The sequence below is a fragment of the Plectropomus leopardus genome, chromosome 7, assembly GCF_008729295.1.
Source record: "Plectropomus leopardus isolate mb chromosome 7, YSFRI_Pleo_2.0, whole genome shotgun sequence".
Taxonomy (NCBI): Eukaryota; Metazoa; Chordata; class Actinopteri; order Perciformes; family Serranidae; genus Plectropomus; species Plectropomus leopardus.
Window position 1 is genome coordinate 19401726 of NC_056469.1, and position 18945 is coordinate 19420670.

At 38.3% G+C, this 18945-nt stretch overlaps 2 protein-coding genes across 2 annotated transcripts; both read right to left on the reverse strand.

The window, feature by feature from the left end:
* Positions 1-559: 559 nt before the first annotated feature.
* On the reverse strand, positions 560-8376 carry vsig10l (V-set and immunoglobulin domain containing 10 like). The gene is made up of 12 exons (XM_042490315.1): positions 8140-8376; positions 7538-7867; positions 5619-5891; positions 5267-5530; positions 4651-4893; positions 4249-4527; positions 2437-2529; positions 1673-1897; positions 1455-1574; positions 1296-1336; positions 717-803; positions 560-634 (listed from the first exon to the last, which is right to left on the reverse strand). The coding sequence occupies exons 1-12, from the start codon at positions 8210-8212 to the stop codon at positions 560-562; spliced, it is 2103 nt and encodes a 700-aa protein (XP_042346249.1). The 5' UTR covers positions 8213-8376.
* Positions 8377-9987: 1611 nt separating this feature from the next.
* Positions 9988-17316, reverse strand: etfb (electron transfer flavoprotein subunit beta). The gene is made up of 7 exons (XM_042490916.1): positions 17196-17316; positions 15137-15295; positions 14302-14460; positions 13626-13688; positions 12339-12497; positions 11908-12123; positions 9988-10643 (listed from the first exon to the last, which is right to left on the reverse strand). The coding sequence occupies exons 1-6, from the start codon at positions 17247-17249 to the stop codon at positions 11953-11955; spliced, it is 765 nt and encodes a 254-aa protein (XP_042346850.1). The 5' UTR covers positions 17250-17316; the 3' UTR covers positions 9988-10643; positions 11908-11952.
* Positions 17317-18945: the final 1629 nt, after the last annotated feature.

The following is an 18945-nucleotide window of genomic DNA, read 5'->3' on the forward strand; positions in this document are numbered from 1 at the left end:
TTTGGCATGAGAGAGAAAAATTTAAATGACAAGAAGTGAGACACTCTGGGAAAGTCATTTTCTGTTCCATAGAGGAAGCATAAACACAGTGAAGGCTACTAATTACTCCTGCAATGTGTTGAAGTGTAAACATTTTCTGAAGTCTTCACATTAAACTCTATTTATAATTCATAATAACATAAGAAATAAGATTGCTGTGGCAGTTTCTTTCTCTTGGCAGTTACATTTCTGAGGGCACCATGGAAACACTTAAGCTGTCCTTTATGAGCAGCCAAATAAATTTACAGGCATTGCTTATACTTTGATTTATTATGAATAAATTAACTTAGAGAATGATAAAGTTTGAAATTGATGATTATACAGGAAACTGGTACAAATGTCCATTTTCACTTAAATAAATTTATAACACTTATTATTTTCAGATAAAATAATGATACATAGAAAAATATCATACATTAATATATAACATAAAAAGTAAAACATGCTATATACAAAATAAAATATATAAAATATAATAATGCATAATGCATAAAATATGCATTAAAGGACAAATTGAAGTTTAGACAGTTGTAGCAACTCTGACAGGCGCTGGAGGGACAAAAGTTGGGAGAGCCACCGATCTTTCAGAGGGAGTCTGAAAGAAAACAAGCCAATTCATTTATAAATTAACAAAAGAAGCAATGCTCCACTTAGAGGTGTTTTATTAGAAAGTCTACCTGCTGTAATCTGTTGTAATCGGGGAGAGACTTCAGCCCTCCTGTCAGCAGGTTATGGGGAGTTGCTTCTATTTGGGTTGTTATCGCCTGTGGGTGAAAAGAACAAAGCTAAACAACCAGCCAAAACAACAGATGCACCACTGTTTCTGAGGAGGGATATGGGAAGTATAGTAAGTATTTTATATTCCATAAGGTTCTAAGCCACCATAACTAAGCAGGCTATTTTTTACATAGGCTTGTTTTCCTACAAAAAGTAATGCATCAAAGTAGTATATCTCTCATGCATTTTGAAAGGCTGTGGATCACGTGACCAATGGGCTGATGAAAGAAAGGAAGGAAGATGTCTCAAGAAGCACGTTGGGGTGATGGATGGGTCACAAAAAAATGAACTTTCCCTTGAACTTTGAGTGATATTTAAGATACGTCCTTGCCATCTCTCTTTTTCTAATGCATGCAACTGTTCATTAGGGGCGTAATGTAATTAGCAGAGCATTTATTCTTAGGATACAGTATGGATCTACCATTTCTGGATTACACTGAAATAACAACTAATCTGTTGGTCTGTCAAGTGTATCTAACCTTCTCAACAGCTCTGGATGCTGGATATCTTGTCTGCCGACCTATAAAACAGAGAAAAGTCAAATATTTACCACAGAATATAATACCAAGAAAAAGAAAAAAGAAAGAGTAATCATGTTAAAAGACTTGATTCAGACTTTTTGCTAAACAAACCCCTACTTTTGTTCTTGTTCCAGTAGACACAAAAGTAGATGAAGCTTCCCAGCAGGACTAGAAAGAGAAGGCTGCAAGGGATTCCTGCTGCGATGCCAGCAATGGCAGATCCACTCAGACCGTCACCTAGCATCACAAGGACAAGCAGTAAGCAATGATTTCACTGCTGTTGCACCATCACTGAGCCTGTGATAAGAAGTGAAATGCTTTAACATGAGCAATACCTGGACCAATTCTGTGGACTTCAGATGGCTCTCCTTCAGTCATAAGAGCTTTGGGGATGACCCGAAACCTGTATGTCTGGTGGGGATCGAGGACAAAGATGTCTGCACTCCTGGCAGAGCCAGGCTTCTGCTGGATGCTGTGAAATCTGTCTGAGCTGCCTCTGGTGTTGGTGCCATTACGATTTTTGCTCAGGAGGTCTGGTCCTTTCATTTGGATGTCAAACCCTTTGTAAAAGCACAAGCATTTTTGTTTTATATGATATAACACCAGCATCGGGAGCAATCAATAACTAAAGCATAAACCACAGACCACAGCAGGGTCACACTATAAAACAGCAACACAAGAATATTTTGGGAGTTTTGCAAATCTAAAGCTACCATCTAACCATGACCCATTTAATGGTACCATAGGTCTATATTTAATTGATCAATGTTACGGGCATTTTTCAATAGGAAAATCTGGCCTTCACTATGTACATTCAAACTGCCAGAGAAGACAAAACAGAAACTGACATTTGCTTTTTGTTGTACTTTTGTTCTTAAAATATTATTTCCTAAAACAGAGTGCTGCTCAGCTCAAGGCTTCACGTTAACACAATATTTACACCCCTATCTTCTGTGCTGGGTTTCTGTTTACAACAGCGTGGAGTTCTGCTGAGATGTACAAATTCACAACAAGAAGGTTAAGATTTGTGTGTGATGTTTAAAGATATTCTTGTGAGAAATAAATCATCCTACCTTCCAAGAGTACATTACTGCATTACCTGTAACAACAGAGGTGGGCGGGACCTCCCAAGTCAATGTGACGATGGTTCCATCGGGATTTGGGAACAAACTGAAATCTGTTATCATGGGTCCTGGAAAGAGAGGGATTGTGAGCGAGAAGGAGATCAAAAGAGGACAGGAGAGGAGGGGGTGAGGGGATACCAAGACTGGGGAGCTTTGTTTAAAGGGAAAGAGCAGTCTCAAGTTTTACTTAGCTCTCTGTCTAAGGGCCCATTGTTTCCTTTTTCTCTGGTAATGCAAGTGCTCCAAATGAGAAGAAGGCACAACCCAAATGGCAAAATAAATGTTGGCATTGTACATGTCTGCAAACCACGGATATGTTACATTTACAAGTTATGTTGAAACTTTATGTTCTAACAACGCTGGGGTTAAGATTTGGTTACATTAGGCACAAAAAAACTCAGTTATGGTTAGGAAAAGATCATGATTTTGCCTAAAATGCCTAGTTTTGGGGGAAACAATCCACACTAGAAAAACAGAGATGTCTTGGTAAAAGAACATGTGTTTTTCATGCTGCTATTCTGGCACGAAATGCAGGAATATCTTGAGAGAAACAACCTCTTTTCGTGGCACTATCCCCGTTGGGTACACGGCACGTGTCACTAAAAAGCTGCTGGAAACCATGCAATGACTCACTAATAAAAAAAACAGCTGTGTTGTTGGCCTAAATCAGTGGTCTGCAGCCTGACAGGCATCATGCCTAGCCGTCACGCCATCCACCACCCCTCCCACCTCAAGATGACAAAGTCAGTTGATATGCTATATCACTTTAGAAAAGTTGATACATATAAAACATGCAAATATAATGTATTTGATGTTTGCAGAAACACACAATGCCAACATTTTCCTCAGTTAACTGGCCTGAGGAGGCAACAGAACGCTTACAATGTTTAAAAATGAATGACTTTAGATTCATCGTTATCACTGCTGTGAGGCTGTGAGGGGAAAAAACATAAATATCAATTTAACAATGTCAATATATGTTTCTGCTGTGAAAGTTAATGTTTTGTATTACATATGGAAATATTAATTAATATAAAAATTAAAAGTCCTCACTCTGATATAGGGCTGCAGCAAACTTTTTTTTAAAATATTTTATTATTTTCTGAGAACTATTTTAATAAATTAAATAATTTAAAGTTTGGCCAAAAAGATGTCAGAAAATAGTCAAAAATGTCCTTGCAACTGTCTAAAGCCGAAAGTGACGTATTAAAATTGTTATTATGTAGCTATGCTTGACAGCCCAGCACCCAAAAATATACAGGTATACGCTGCTAATAATGCAAGAAATCAGTACAACTGAGAAGCTGAAATGAGGGATTTTTAGTTATTTTTCTAAAAATGACTTTTTTTTATTATCAAAACAGTTGCAGATGAATTTTCTGTTGATCTACTAAGTCACTGACTGACTGCTTCAGCTTACTCTGAAGAATGGCCCCGTTAAGGGTGTCAGATTACTGATGCATTCATTTACAAGCAGCCTTTTAGTGTTTCAGCTGGTTCATGGGAGACTAAATGCCATGTAGTTTATATACCACCAAATAGTTTAACCTGCAGTTTAAAAAGTGTCACCATAAACTACCTTTATGTTTCACATATAAATGCTTCATGTAGAAAGTAATTAGAAATTCTCTAAGTAAAATAGGAGGTAAATTATTAGCAGTAAAGCACAAGTTGCAGAACAAGTGCCTTAAAACTGTATTGGATGACAGTACTCGAGTATTTGGTGACTTTACACCACAGCTTGATGCTGACAGGCAACCAACAAACCACGAACAGCAGCACGTCACCTTTTAAGTGAATTTCCCTCCTCTGGCTGCCCAGTGGGTTGCGACATGTACAGGTGTAGTTTTGGGAGATTAAGTTGCTGACGTTGTAATCCCGAATCTGGAGCTGTGTGTTGTCATTGCTGATCTGGTATGTTGTCTTCCTGGTGACAGCCTCGCTGCCTTTGAACCATGAAACCACAGCCTTTGGCGAGGCCTCGCTGACACAGCGGATAGTGACCACTATTTTGCCCTCAGAGTCAACTGTGATTCTCACAGCCGGCAGGAACTTCACGGGACTACCTGGGGAAGATAAGGTTCTTGTTAGTGTTTGGCTACTGACAACACTAATGCACACACACAAAGTTTTATTTTATGGAACGACAGCTTAATGTCTTGATAATTCACTAAAAATCTGAAACTTACTTGCAGTAATATTGCAGTTATTCTCTTCAATTGGGTGGTATGCAGTGCACGTGACAGTTTTCTCATTGAGTTCATCGAAGGCGGTGAGCGTCAGGCTGAAGTTCCCTGCTCCACTGCTGGTATTGCTCAGTGCTGGGAACGAAAGCTGGGCCAGTGGAGTTCCCCCCGACCACAGACAGTGGTACTGCAGGTCGACATTATTCACCGACCGCACAGAGCACACCGGTTTGCCTGATGGCCTCTCTGTGCAGAGATAAAATTGATCAGACATGGTTAAAATAAACCAAGCGTATTGGGTGAGAACCATGTATTTACAAAACTTTCAGAGAGCTAGGCAAAGTTAAAGTTATTCAGCATGTTTATACAAAAGGTCTTACAGTTGCAAAAATGGTAGTTCTACAAAAAAATATTGATGATTTTAAATCAATAAACATGATTTTAGGTCAAGTTATATCAATTTAAAACTGTCTTCTGTCTTCCCTGGTGTAACTACATCATCATACTTTCTAAAACATATTGAGGACACTTTTAAAAAAAATTCTGTAAATTGGGGACCTGCAAAATGCGAAATCCCATCACATGCATAAAAAGCACAATTCAGGCTTTTTTCACGTACCATAAACATTTATAAGAATGCTGTTTTGACTCTGTTTGTTAGTCTCCTCATTGAGCAGCATGCATGTGTAAATGCCTCCTTGACTGGTCTGTACATGTGTTAGATTTAGCCCTCCTTCACGGGAATCAAGGGTCTGACCACCAAAGACCCACTTTACAGTCGGTTGTGGGAATCCCTCCGCCTGGCAGGAGACGCTCAGAGAGTCTCCTGATACGTAGAAAGATCGAGCTGGACGGGCCTCAAGCATGGGCTCGTCTGGTCCGTCTGTAACAGACCACAAAGAAAAGAGAGTTATGAGAAAATGAGTGAATACCAGCAGAGCTTCTAGAAAGACATAAATTATTGATCTTACACAGCACGGTGACGTTTATGTGAGCTGTCACACTGCTGAAAGGGTTCGTCAGTGACACCGTGTACTGTCCTGCGTCCCTTCGGTTTGGCCTGAGGATCACAACGCTGCTTTTCTCCACAGAGTAGTGTGAGTTGGATTTTATCTCTGTGCCATTGAAGAACCACGACTGTTGCTCGACCACTCCTTGCAGCATGCTGTATTGAAGGGTGAACAGTTCAGTTCCCTCTATGGCAAAAGCAGGCCGTGAGGTCAGAACCACATTCTGGATTATTTCTGTAAAAGAAAAGGTAAAGGGATGGAAAAACTGGTGGATGAAGTACTTCTGTCACCACAGTTATCAACTTTTTTCCTGTTTTCCTTTCAAATCAGGCCCACAGGAAGTTTGGCATCCGGCTTTGATGAACGGATATAGGTGCAGCTTGCCTGGTGAGACCATCTTAATGACGTGAGTTGAACATTGTGTTTTAATCTCTGTATCAGTCTGGACTCTCTGCTGGGCCAAACACTTTCTGGATTACATTCCAGTCAGACCAATCAGGGATACGGACCATAGTTGACAGCATAAGCAGCCAATGAGGGACGGCGTTGTAGCTGAAGACGTGATAAACAGGACGCTGCTTTCAAAACAGTAATAGTGCTCCTTGCTGTTGGAGCTGCCCAATTTAACCATAATAAACACAGCAATAAGTGAAGTTAATTCAGTAATAGCCTTGTTAACAGTTAAACAAAAACAAGAGCATGCACTCGTGGAGTTTTTGGAGGAAAAGACTTTTTCATTGTTTTCTGAATGGATTTGGCAAAAGCTTAATGTACTAACTAGCTCTGTCGGTGATAAAGAAGATGCTTATTGTTGTTGTGCTAATCGAGGACCAGACAGGCTACGAGAGACTGCAAAGCTGGGGATAACATCCATGCACATCGCTGTTCACAATGCTTTAGACGCACAACAGGGACGCTGCCAGCTGGTATTCTGCAGTCTAGAGGCACTTGGCGGCTGAATCAGAAATGATGAAATATGCTGGCACCACATTGCGAAAACCTTATAAGAATTGTTGTTGATGAGGAACATGCCACATAGAAATGGTAAATATTAATAAATTGTACTTTTAGACTGTTACTGACAGTGTATTTGTGCAGTAGAGGAGCAGACGCTGGTGCTAACATCAGGATTGGCCGCAGGAGTTTCTCTGTCAAGGTGAGCGCTCCCGCCCACTTAAAGTGTTTGGGGGTGGCAACAAGTCCAGACTGATACAGAGAGCCAAACACAACATTGAGCTCACATCATCAGGAAAGTTGACCCATAGACACATACACCCAGAAGCCGCATTGACTGTGTCAGCCCACTGTAGCGATGTGCCAGCGAGGCCGCCATATAAAGTCTGACAAACCTGTAAACAAACAGACTTGGCCTGTCAAGATAACTAGTTTTCGTCGATGATATTTTGTCCCAGAAATATTTGGGATACATGATATTATTGTCATTTTATCACCATTCCATGCCACTGATATTCTAGCATAATAATGCAAGTACACCCCTTCAAACAGCAATGGACTTTTAAATCTTGACAATAAATCAGACACTGGACCTGGAAGGTGAAAAAAATATTAAAATATCCTAAATAAACAAAACATATATAACACACATAAACAAAAAGGCAATATCATATTTTATGTGGACATGAACTTGATAATTTTTGCTGACTGTAATTAATATGACAGGCCTGCCAACCACTAACTTCATCAAGCCCCAGAGACACTTCCGGTCTGTGCAATTCAGACAAATGTGGTTCAACAAATCTCGATCACAAAGTTGGCAGATACGCTGACAAAATATGTGTGAAAGCATCAGAAGTGTAGAAAGTTCAGGTTAATATCATTCACAGCAAATCTCCAAAATCAGAATTTAGCCAAGTACTCACCAAATACTGTCAGATTGAAAGAAGTAAAGGATTTTCCCAGTCCAGACTTGGTCATTTCAATGGTGTAGTTGCTGCTATAGTCGAGAGGCACATTGACTAAGGTAAGGGATCCATTTGGCTCAATTCTAAGCACCTCTCTTCTGTTTTCGGCTACGTCTGGGGGAGCAGCAGAGTTAATAGTCCATGTGATGACAGGTAAATCTTCCATAAACCAGGTAACTGCTGGGTCAGGGGCGCCACTGAAGGACACAGCCAGAGTCACATTGTTGCCAGCCAAAGCATTCACCACAGTGGAGCCAACAGGAGAGACCAATAGTTCACAGTATGCACCTGTCAAAAGAGGAAATTTTCATCTCTTATTTCACAAAATCTTTGTTGCAATTTACAGTGATGGCACGTGAATACCGTATACTTATACTGTGTGTCTGTTCCTTTAAGAATGAAGACAAATATTAAAGAAATACAAAATATTAGCAACAGGAACAAATCAAAGCCCATTTCCTAAGTTGCCCTGCATGACAGACTTTTTTTTTCTGGAAATTGTCGAAGAACAAGAAAAGCAAACTTGAAAATCAAAATCTGGAATTCAGTTTTTATCTTACCTTGAAGGGTAAAGCTGAGTAAAATGGCCAGAAAAAATGCGCTTAATCTCCCGCATCCATCCGACCACGACATTTTAATTAAAACAGGACGACAGTCGACTACCTCACGAGTTTAAGGGTACCCGAAAATCTTTGTTAGGCTGATTTTGGAGTGAAAATCCGAGCACATAAAAACAGAAGCGTCCTGTGTGAACTCCTGCGTTCTCGAGCTGGAGCTGACAGCGGGGCGCGTGCGAGTCTCACCTGTACTGAGTCAAAGCTGATTGTGCACGTGAGGCCACACCCCTCATCTGATTTCACATAACAGTGCCTACTTTATGTCTGTTTAATTAAGAAGCCAGCGTTATTTTTGATATAAGGTGTCTGCTTTAAATATGCCGAGGTAAGTGTCTACAGTGATTTAATTTCTAAATGTAACGAACTGGGTCAGCTATGGTCCATTTTGGTACAGAGACTTAGAAAATCTAACATATTTTGAGATAAATGTAGCCAGTTGGTACAATATTTTCAGTAAAATAACACTGGCATCGTCATTCCCACTACCATATGACATTTCCATCACAATAAACAAAGTTAGAAAAACTCGTGTTGGCTTGCCACTGTCCATTTTAGTATTAGCATAAAATATAGCCTGTCACACACACACATATATATATATATATACATATATATATATATATTTACTATTTGTACATTCAAATGAAATATAATATGCTTGGAAAGCTCCCTCTCTGGAGCTAACTGTCCTCCAGCCATCTGCTCCCCTGTCACGTGACTATTGCTGTGCTCACTAAGTACAAAAACTAAAATAAAAAACTCCCATAATTTATATTGTGTATAGTGAAGTGGAAATGACAGCAAATCCAAGGGACAGGAGTACTTTTTATGAAAAAAAAAAAAAAAATTAAATGGGTATTTACGGATTATATGCATTTGAAAATATTGGATTAATATTAAATTTAAAATTTAATAAATAAAAATGAAATAAAACACTGGTATATGTTTTGTTTTTCCTATTTCTAACAGGCACACAAAAATCCCATTAGTTGAAGAATCACCCAACTACAATGCACACTCCGTCTTACTGGTACTCTTACCACCACAAATAGTAACGAGAGAAGGTAAATATGGCCTGTTTAATGGCCCGCATATGATCTCTTTTAGATTCAGGTGCCAGTTTATCAGGTACTTTCCTTCTTTCTATGTGTACGACTACAATACAATATTCCTTCAGATGTAGAGGCCTAAAGTAATTAATAATGAACAGACAACCTATTAAATCTATAAATTAAAAAAAATGCTGGGATGACATCAAAATGCCCTAAAATAACATTTTATTATGATAATCATTTTAAAAAATGTAAATAATAACTTTTGAATATAGAAGACTCCATTTTCAAAGACGTTACAATGGTTCATTTTTATGATCATTTTGGAGGCTGTCGTTTGTGGCACTTGTGTCTCTAACCGCGTGTATCAGGCTAAAAAAAAGAAACACTGCTCAGTGTAGTGCAATATGATTCATCAGCACAACAAACTGCAGCTTCTAAAATGAAATACTGAACATTATAACCTTTATGATTCCTGGCAAGATTTTGACAAAATCAGCCAGGTGTACCTAATAAAGTGGAAACTTAGTGTTACTGCTTCATTCAGTGTAACATGGTGTAAAAACTGGTTTAGCATGCTATCTGCTAAGAACACTGCTTCAGAAATAACACTATAAATCCACTAGGGTGACACTTTTGATCCAATATATCCCCCTTTTCAACACAATTTGTTACCCATTTGAAGGTTTTAACATCGTCAGTTTCAAACCAAAATAAATTCTATAGGAACAGTCACAGGTGTATTTCGATATGAAAAAGACTGGCTGCTTTATTGTCATGGTAATGTTCTGTACAATCAACAGAAAAATGAGGCGCTTACGGTAAAAGTCAGATGTACGATCATCTTTCCTTGCTCATACTGAGAGACACCGTCAACACAGTCCTGAAACCCAGTTATAATTAAACAATCTATACAAATTACCAGCAGACTCTGCATTAATCTTGAGGGACATAATTATCTCAGCATGTTTGGGTCCATATTTACATTTATCATTTACAAAACCTGCACCTCTTAACATGTGGGACTGTGGACACAAGATTAAACAGCTGAGTCAAGTAAGTGTTGGTGAAATGCATCGTACTGATGGTGTACAGTGTCAGATAAACAGCAGCATGAATTATAGCCTCTGGGTTCCAATGATTGCATTGAGACTGCCTGTCTAAAGTCAGATCAGTAGTCTATAATACAGATGAATGTAAGTTAAAATGCATGTAAAAGACAAGATGATCCTTTTTGGGGTTGTTCGCTGCAGGACAGTGTGTCTCAGTACGCCTGTCAGTACCTCCATGTATATCCTCAGGAGTCACAGTCTCAAACAGAGGGATTAGACCCAAACATAAGCTATTCCTGCCGGTGTGCTTATGCAGTACAGTCCAGTTATTCATTAGAGAGTCCTGCAAGGAGAGAAGAGAGTGTAGATAGATATGCAATTCAAGAGTAGCAATTTAAATATTTTATCAGATTAGCTTCCATCACCACAGGCGCATAATACTCTTCATCAAAGCAATTAATTTGGATTTTTTTTTAACAATGAAGGGATGGTGATATTAATCATCATTAATATTTATCACAAGATGACTTTGCTGCATGCATACACAGGTTGAAAATGTGTTCAGAATCAAGAGGTAGATATAGGTTTATCAAGAGTTACGCAGTTTTGGTATAAATTAATTATTTATTTTCCCACTAATTATTCATTAATGATTTCCTGCGGACTTTACCAGAAAACTAAAATAAAGTGAAACTTGGCCCACCTAATAACATAGAAATATTATGAATACTTAAAGGTACATTTCACCCCAAAATCAAAAACTCATCGTTCCCTCTGACCTGTAGTGCTATTTATTAATCTAGATTATTTGGTGTGAGTTTTGAAGTGTTGGCGATATCGGCTATATAATGGCACTAGATAGCTACCTGTAAAACACTCGACAGCAATGTCTCTTTCCAGAAATAATGATCCTGTTACTCAAAATAATCCACAGACCTTGTTCCATGTTAGAACTATTCATACCAAAACAATAGACTGATAAATAGTGCTAAGGGTAAGTAAAAATATGCATTCTTGATTTGGGGTGAATTGTCCCTTTAATTTTTGTTATATAAAAATGATTTTCGCCCAAATTATGCAATTTATAGGTTGTAACTATCACATCTCATCTAATATCACTGGCCGACATGGCTTAGAGGTAAGGACGATGAGTAACTGTCCCCCTCATTTCCTGTTGTCTCTCTACTGGCGCTTTTCTAAAAAAAAAAAAAAAAAAAAAAAAAAAAGGAATTTAAATGCCTCCCCAAAGCTATTTTGATAATCAGTTCACATTTTAAGCAAAAACACCAAACATTATCTTATTCCAGCTTCTCTGGTGTGATATTTTTCTGCTCTTTTTAAATGCTATGTCATTGTAGTGGACTTTTTCCTCTTTTTTCCAAACAGCTTATAGACAATTAAATGGACTTTATTCTTCACCAGTGAATTGTTGATTAAAACAATTGTTGGTTGTAGCCCTAGCTGACATTATAAAGTGTATCTTTAGATATTGTTGCAAGTCGTTTCATACTGAATCTGTGGGATCCCTGCTGAAAACATTTATTTCGTGAGTTCTAACAGTCTAGCTTCAGGTCAGGCTCTACACTGGTTGAATCTGTGATACTCACCCTGCTGTCAAGTTGTGAGCTCTCCTGCTTATGTTACTAATGCCTCTATACCCTCCCCGTCTCCTTCAGCTTGCCCACCAGGTCTTCCACTGTCTCCACCTTGACTCCAGCCTGTCTCTGTGGGGGTTCATCCACTCTCAACACCTCCAACCGTGACGTGATGTCCACCCCTAAATCCGCAGGCTTCACGTTAGCTATCTTCTTCTTCTTGGCTTTCTGAAAGTAGGAAAACACAGGAGGAGGGTAAGAAACACAGTCTGTACGACTTAAAACAGTGCCCATGAATCCAACAAAGTGAAGTTTGTATAAAATCAAAATTTTGTGTAGATTTACTCAGCTGGGCACAAATCCAATGTCATTCCTGAAAACAAGGGCATTTCATTTCTTCTTCTTGCCTCTTGTATTTCTGACTACATTTCCCTGCTACCTACCATGATGTTAGGCAGTGTGGCATATCTGGGGGTGTTTAGTCGAAGGTCTGCGGTAACCACTGCTGGTGTGTTGATTTTAATAGTTTCCAGGCCACCGTCAATCTCTCTCACCACTTTAAGCTTGTCGCCTTCCAGTGACACCTCTGATGCAAAGGTACCCTGTGATACGAAGATATAGGACAAATTCATAACACAAAATACACACGGTCATAACGGTCCATCCAGAAAATGTTTCCGAACATCATCATTTCTGACTTCATAATGGCCGTCAAAATAGTTGTGAGGTTATTTGAGTTCATGAGACAGTAAAAGTGCCACATCTGCTGGCTGGACTCTGTAACTACTTGAAATTTCTAATCACATGAATAAATACAAATGAAACGTGTAACCTAACTATAACATTTTAAATATTCCAGTGAGTTTTTAAAACTCAGCTCATTACTATTAAATGCTATTTTATCCCGCTTCTTTACAAAATGAGGGTTTCTTTAATTCCAGAAGTTTTCATTTCAAAGTTATGTTTCCAAACTTTCCCAGAATGTTTTTTTTATATAACTACCTCAAATAATGTTTTTATATAATAGCTACAACAAGCTGGACAGATGCTGTAGTTTTGGTCTGAATAAGCAGACAAATATTAAGTGTGTGAAGAAAATAAATGGTGTGAGGAAATAATAATGGCCTGAAATAACATTTCATTATGACAACCAGAGAATTAAAAATGTAAATCATTACGTTTAATATGGAGGACTCCGTTTCCATAGATGTTAAAGTGTTTCATTTCTGTTACTTTGATTGTAACTAATCTAAATATGTTTTGAGAAGAAACTATTGACTGAGAGAGTTTAGGTTGTTGGCTAGCCATAGTAATAACATGTGAATGATGTAAAAAATAAATTTTGGTGTAACTTTGGAAATTAGCTGATTAAAACATCTTAATTTCCATTAAATTCTGTGCCTCACACTGCTGACACTGTTCATTATGACATACCTTGTCAACAAAGTGCTCTATCTACTGGCCAGGCAGCGGTACTTCAGCTCGGCTGTCCACACAGCCTCTGACCTGCTCTGCTGGTCTGTGCAGGATCACTGTCGCTCTTACTGACTCAATCTAGTCGCCGCTAACTTTGATAAGGACGTCTGTGCAGCCTGATATCAGCACTGCTATGTCACACATTTGATACTAGGAAAAATGGAAACCGAGGTAATCTAATTTACGGTAATCGCTTGGAGTCAGATTATTTTTTAGATCATAACCGACTGTTCAAACTTCAAGTTCAAACTCACCTGAGGCCAGTCCAGTAAGGCTGCTGTCATCTGGCCGGTCTGATTGCAGTCATCATCGATGGCCTATAAAAGCAACACAACTGATTAAATGAAAGCAACAGTAGAGCAAAACAACCCCATTTTAGTTAATTGAGGTGAAAATAAAAACTAGACTTCAGGTAAAAAAATACTAACTGAAACAATGTTGTTGGCTCACAAAAATAACAACAGAAATATAAAGGATTTTTTTTGTTTTAGTCTTTGTCAATCAGGTTAAATTTGGAAACACAAAAAGTATGGGGAGGCACTGTTGCTTGTGTTGATTGAGACTGGGATGTCCACATGACTGTGAGCAGACTGCCCTTATGAAGTGTTGTGTTTGTATTTTAATACCTATTCTGAACTTCCTAAATTTTACCCCTGACAAATACCCTCATATTATAACTTTTTTTTAAATTAATACTGTTACTAATAAAAACTAAACTTCAACTAAAAGAATTTAAAAACTAAACTGAAATGAGCAAACCCACTCTGGAAACCAACTGAAGTAAAACTGAACTGGAAACAAAAATTAAAACAAATTTTTAAAAAAACCCAAACTACAATAACCCCTGTGCATAACTCCATTGTAGTGTGAAAGCGGGAAGTGTGAAATCAATCCCGATCATTATTATTATCATTAATTTATGTATTTTACCTGTTTGCCTAGGATGACGAGTTGAGCGTCCTCCTTTTTGGCCAAAGCGGCCATGATCTTGGAGACCTGCAGGGGTCCCAGGGTTTCATAGTCCTTCCCAGTCACTTCCACATGAATGCCTCTGTCTGCTCCCATGGCAAGGGCAGTACGGATGGTTTCCTGAGTGAGGAACAAATATGTGTATTGGGAGGAACACAAACTTAAACCACAAAAATGTACAGCTTCAATTTTACATCCCATTTATCATCATATCAATAAATGTTACAATGACTTGTTTTATTACATCAGTATGAAATACTTCGTTTCATTCAACATTCAAGACCTGAGGTCCTGGTTACACATCACTGACTGATTTAACTAATCTCGGTTTGTTTACATAAGATTCCAACAACCTATTAAAACAAATAGTAACATAAGTAAATACAGTAAGTAAATTAATGTATGTACAAATGATTGACGGCAATTATTGTATTTTTATAACGTCATCTGCAAAACAGGGAAATGTATCTGAATAAGCAGAGGGATTTTTAGCCAACTGTACTGATTATCAAAGGTAAGTGATTTTGAATTATTATGTTCAAATGTTTATATACCATATGTCCATACTGCAGCATGATTAGATTATTATTATTCCACAATTTCCCCCTGGGGATCAATAAAGTATTTCTGATTCTGGTTATTTAAGATAAAGCTGCAACCTAGTAAAAAGGTGTAACGCAGTGAAACCACTAAAGAGAGTTCCTCCTGAAGTGGGCAACCTGCCACAAGACCCTGAATGACTCCTGGACATTTGTTAACCAGGCGGGGATGCAGAGTCTGTCCCCACCTCACCCACCTGTGCCTGCTGTGGCCCGCAGCTGACAGCCACAACCTCCTTAATGAGCTTCTTCTCCTTCATCTTGACCGCCTCCTCCACTGCGATCTCACAGAAGGGGTTCATTGAGTGCTTTACACCATCCGTCACCACGCTAGTGTTGTCTGGCTTCACACGAATCTGAGGAGGAAGACGGCCGCAGGACAGAGTGAGGTCGCTACAGGAATGACAAACAATCCAGACAGCCGGGACTGTAACGCCAACTGTCAGACACAGTGACAGACTCACACAGGAAATGAGCCAGCCAGCGAGGTGTCTAAAGGTGAAAAGGCAAGACATGTAGTGATGCATATTTTACCAGGCGCCCTGTAGCTGGTAAATATGTTTTCATTCTGGGATGAGCCCTTATCACCTATTTTCCTCTGCGCTGCTTTATGAGTGGAAAATGATAGAGAAGAACTTTGCCTGAGGGTATTTAACACATAATCTGGAAAAAAGGTCTGGTGTTAAGAAGTATACGACTCTGTGGGGTGATACGCCACAAAAGTATGCGGCTACAACAGCCTACACTCTTCTGACAAGACTCTTAAGAAGACTTGGGAACAGACTTGGGATCTTTGCTACAAAGCAGGAAGCACTATTGTCTGTCTACTGGCATTGTGTTCTGTAACTTTAAAGGTCTCATATCATTCTGAATTTAAGGTTCATACTTGTATTTGGGGTTTGTACTAGAACATGTTTACATAGTTTGATTAAAAGAAACCCAAACATATTATTTCCCACATACTGTTTGTGCTGGTACACCTGTATTCACCCTCTGTCTGAAGCGCTCCATTTTTTCGCATGTCTATTTACACATCCTCACAAAAAAAGTCCAGTCTGCTTTTATTGGTCAGCTGTTCCGGGTCTCCCATATCTACGCTTTCGGTATCTTTACGTCGTCATTGCAGCCGGGAATGACTTTTAACAGCACTGTAGCGGCAGTTTTTACCTTTATAAAGTATAGTTGTGACATCAGAAATGTATGAAAGTCCTGACTGCTTGTTTAAGGTCACACTTTCTGAATACAGACTGTGTGCATTCCTCTGTGGACTGAGCATTTTGATCCTTTCACTGAAGTTAAATAGCACCTATAACTGCTTTATAATTTAAAAAGGATTGGAAATGTGACTTTTACAATATGCAACCTTTAAAATTTCCCTGAAACATGACTGAGGGACCTCGCCAACCATGAAAAAACCAAAAGAACATAAAAGCATCAAGGCAGGGGTGTCTATGTATTTCCAGCCATATGGTGTACCTTTATCATAATAACATAATTATAACCTTTACATATGCAGAATACTCACCGTTTAGTATATTTAGTCTTGCAACAATTAAGCCAGATCAATGAAACATGATGCTACACCTAAAATTAATCCGTAATTCATAACAATAAATGCCATATCACAAATTATGATTATTTTAATATGACAGAACAGCATTCATGTCTAATGGCTTATTTTATTTTAATAATCTGCCTGATAAAGTTGAAGAAAGCAACAGATGTGTCAGCAGTGAGCTGCAACACTGCACAGATCCTGCTGAGGGCAGCTGAGGCAGGAGTGCTCCTGCTGGTACATCAAACAGCTGCAAACAGATATTGATTATGGTGTTGTGTGCTCTAAGGACACATTAACCCCATTAAAGGTGCAAAAATAATGACATAACAATACTTTTGTGACTGCACCGTGCGCTGATAGTAAGGTGAAAACCAGCCAGACGTGAGGTTGCATAACTAGAAAACATCAGCTTTACAGCTGTTCAGGTAACGAGCAAGGAAACCACACATTTGCAGCGTTGCAGACATTGTGCGTTTTTGTAAACGGCCCGTATAAGTTTAGCTACGGTCTGAAAGATTACTGTCATCTGTCAAATAATCATAGTTAACTTGGTTGTTTCCTTAGCTCTGGTGCCACAGAGCCTGCTGGCGTGAGCAGGCTAACGTTAGCTAGCAGATCACAGAAAGTCAAGTTAGTAAGCATAAGAAAACGTATTCTAATACACTAATAAAACTGTTAAAACAGTAGAGAGATGTTACCTTAACAGCGTAGTCAATGACACGCTTAACTCCGACGAGGACACGACCAGACATTGTTGCTAAAACGGATTACTATGCAGGAGCAGACAGCTAACGACAGTGTCACCGCAGTGAACCTTCACCCAAGGAGGAGAGGTCGGAATTATTTTAGCGTGACTCCAGGAGAGCGCGCTGAGGGGTCCGCCTCTCGTTTCAGCCAATGAGAAGCTGAGAAAAATGAACGTTCTCTGTGCTGATTGGCTGAGAAGTGTTTGGTGCCGTTGCTAAATTCAACAGTAAAGTCGTGGTTTCAGTGAATGAATGACAACTGAAGTTTATTAAGTATTTTTTAAAAAGGCGTGTTTAATCCCTTTAAATTGCCACCATGTATTCCCTCATTGATCAAAGTGCTCAAAGGGCTCAAACTGAGGGGATCACTAAATCGCCTGTGAATAATGTGGTGCTCATTTTATCTGCGTCATAAACAAAAACGAAGAAGAAACGTTCCGCGTAATGTGTGGCAAAGTTCACGTCAAACAGCAGAGAGAAAGAGTTAAGTGACTTCAACATTATACATGTGAGGTTACAGATAAATAAGACTTGGTAACCTATGATCACATTACATAATTTTTAAGATTCATTTTAGAAGCCTATAGTTAATTTTACGAGTTTCTTGTATGTATGTTAGAACATAATTTTTCTTTGCTCTCATTCTATATAATATCATGTCTGATTTCTTACCCTTAAAGCAGTTGCTTTTTTTGTTTTTACGACCATTATGGCCACTTCAACCTCAGTTTTGACCAGCGTGTTTGCAATTTTGCTTTTGCGTGTATTACAAAGCCTTACACTTTTCTTCTATTTGTCATAATATAAATTCAAATTAAAGAGAAGAGAGCGACATTAATCTGAAATTACAGAAATGTTTCATTCAAAATAGACATAATAAAACAATAATAACTGTAGTCGGCCTAGTTTGTTTCCAGTAAGATGGGTACATCTGGGCAGCACTTAATAACAGCTTTGCTGATTAATTGTTGCAGCAGTATAAGAAGAGAAATATATACAGATACATACAAAAAGTTATTAATTAAGTTATTATGTTAACTACTACTACTAAAATAAGAGTGGAATAAAAATAGGAACTATACAAGAACATTTGGAGACCAAATAACATGACAGTGATACTGACAGTCATGGGACTGACAGCAGCAGAGAAGGTCTATATAAACAGTGTACACCAGAGTAATATATATGATTAAGTAACAGTGGTAGTTGTCTGTATTAATATGAAATAATATAGTGACAGGGTAATGGGTCAGGGTAATGTATTACTTCATTATGGTACATTATGATATAGTAAAGGATGTGAGACAAAGTATAAAGTATAAGGTGAATGTGTGGTAGTGTAGTACAGTACAGTACAGTACAGTATAGTGTAATTTAGAGGGACTTCATTTTTTAAACACTGTTTGGCTAATGGTATTTTTAATATCCTCAAAACCCCACAAGCCACAAGTGGATTTTAATGGCATGTTTTGTTTTTTTTTTTAAATCTCCAAACTCACCATTTAATATAATATAATATAATATAATGCATATAATATAGGTTCAATGTAACATATTACCTTAATACAGTATAATATGGCACATATAACATAGTAAAGGATAAAAGACATATTTATAAGGTGAATGCGTCATTATAGTATAATAGGGTATAACAAAATAAAAAAATAGCACAGTACAACATTAAATAGTAGCCTTTAGTGTT

What these genes read in the sequence shown, in the direction of transcription:
- vsig10l (XM_042490315.1), bottom strand. Translation starts at nt 8,212, where the DNA reads ATGTCGTGGTCGGATGGATGCGGGAGATTAAGCGCATTTTTTCTGGCC. An exon ending in AGTCCACAGAATTGGTCCAG is followed by an intron (nt 1,575 to 1,672) that starts GTATTGCTCATG and finishes TTGTGATGCTAG; the next exon opens with GTGACGGTCTGAGTGGATCT. An exon ending in CTACTGGAACAAGAACAAAA is followed by an intron (nt 1,337 to 1,454) that starts GTAGGGGTTTGT and finishes TCTGTTTTATAG; the next exon opens with GTCGGCAGACAAGATATCCA.
- etfb (XM_042490916.1), bottom strand. Translation starts at nt 17,249, where the DNA reads ATGTCTGGTCGTGTCCTCGTCGGAGTTAAGCGTGTCATTGACTACGCT. An exon ending in GCGGGCCACAGCAGGCACAG is followed by an intron (nt 14,461 to 15,136) that starts GTGGGTGAGGTG and finishes TTCCTCACTCAG; the next exon opens with GAAACCATCCGTACTGCCCT. An exon ending in CCTTACTGGACTGGCCTCAG is followed by an intron (nt 12,498 to 13,625) that starts GTGAGTTTGAAC and finishes TTCGTATCACAG; the next exon opens with GGTACCTTTGCATCAGAGGT.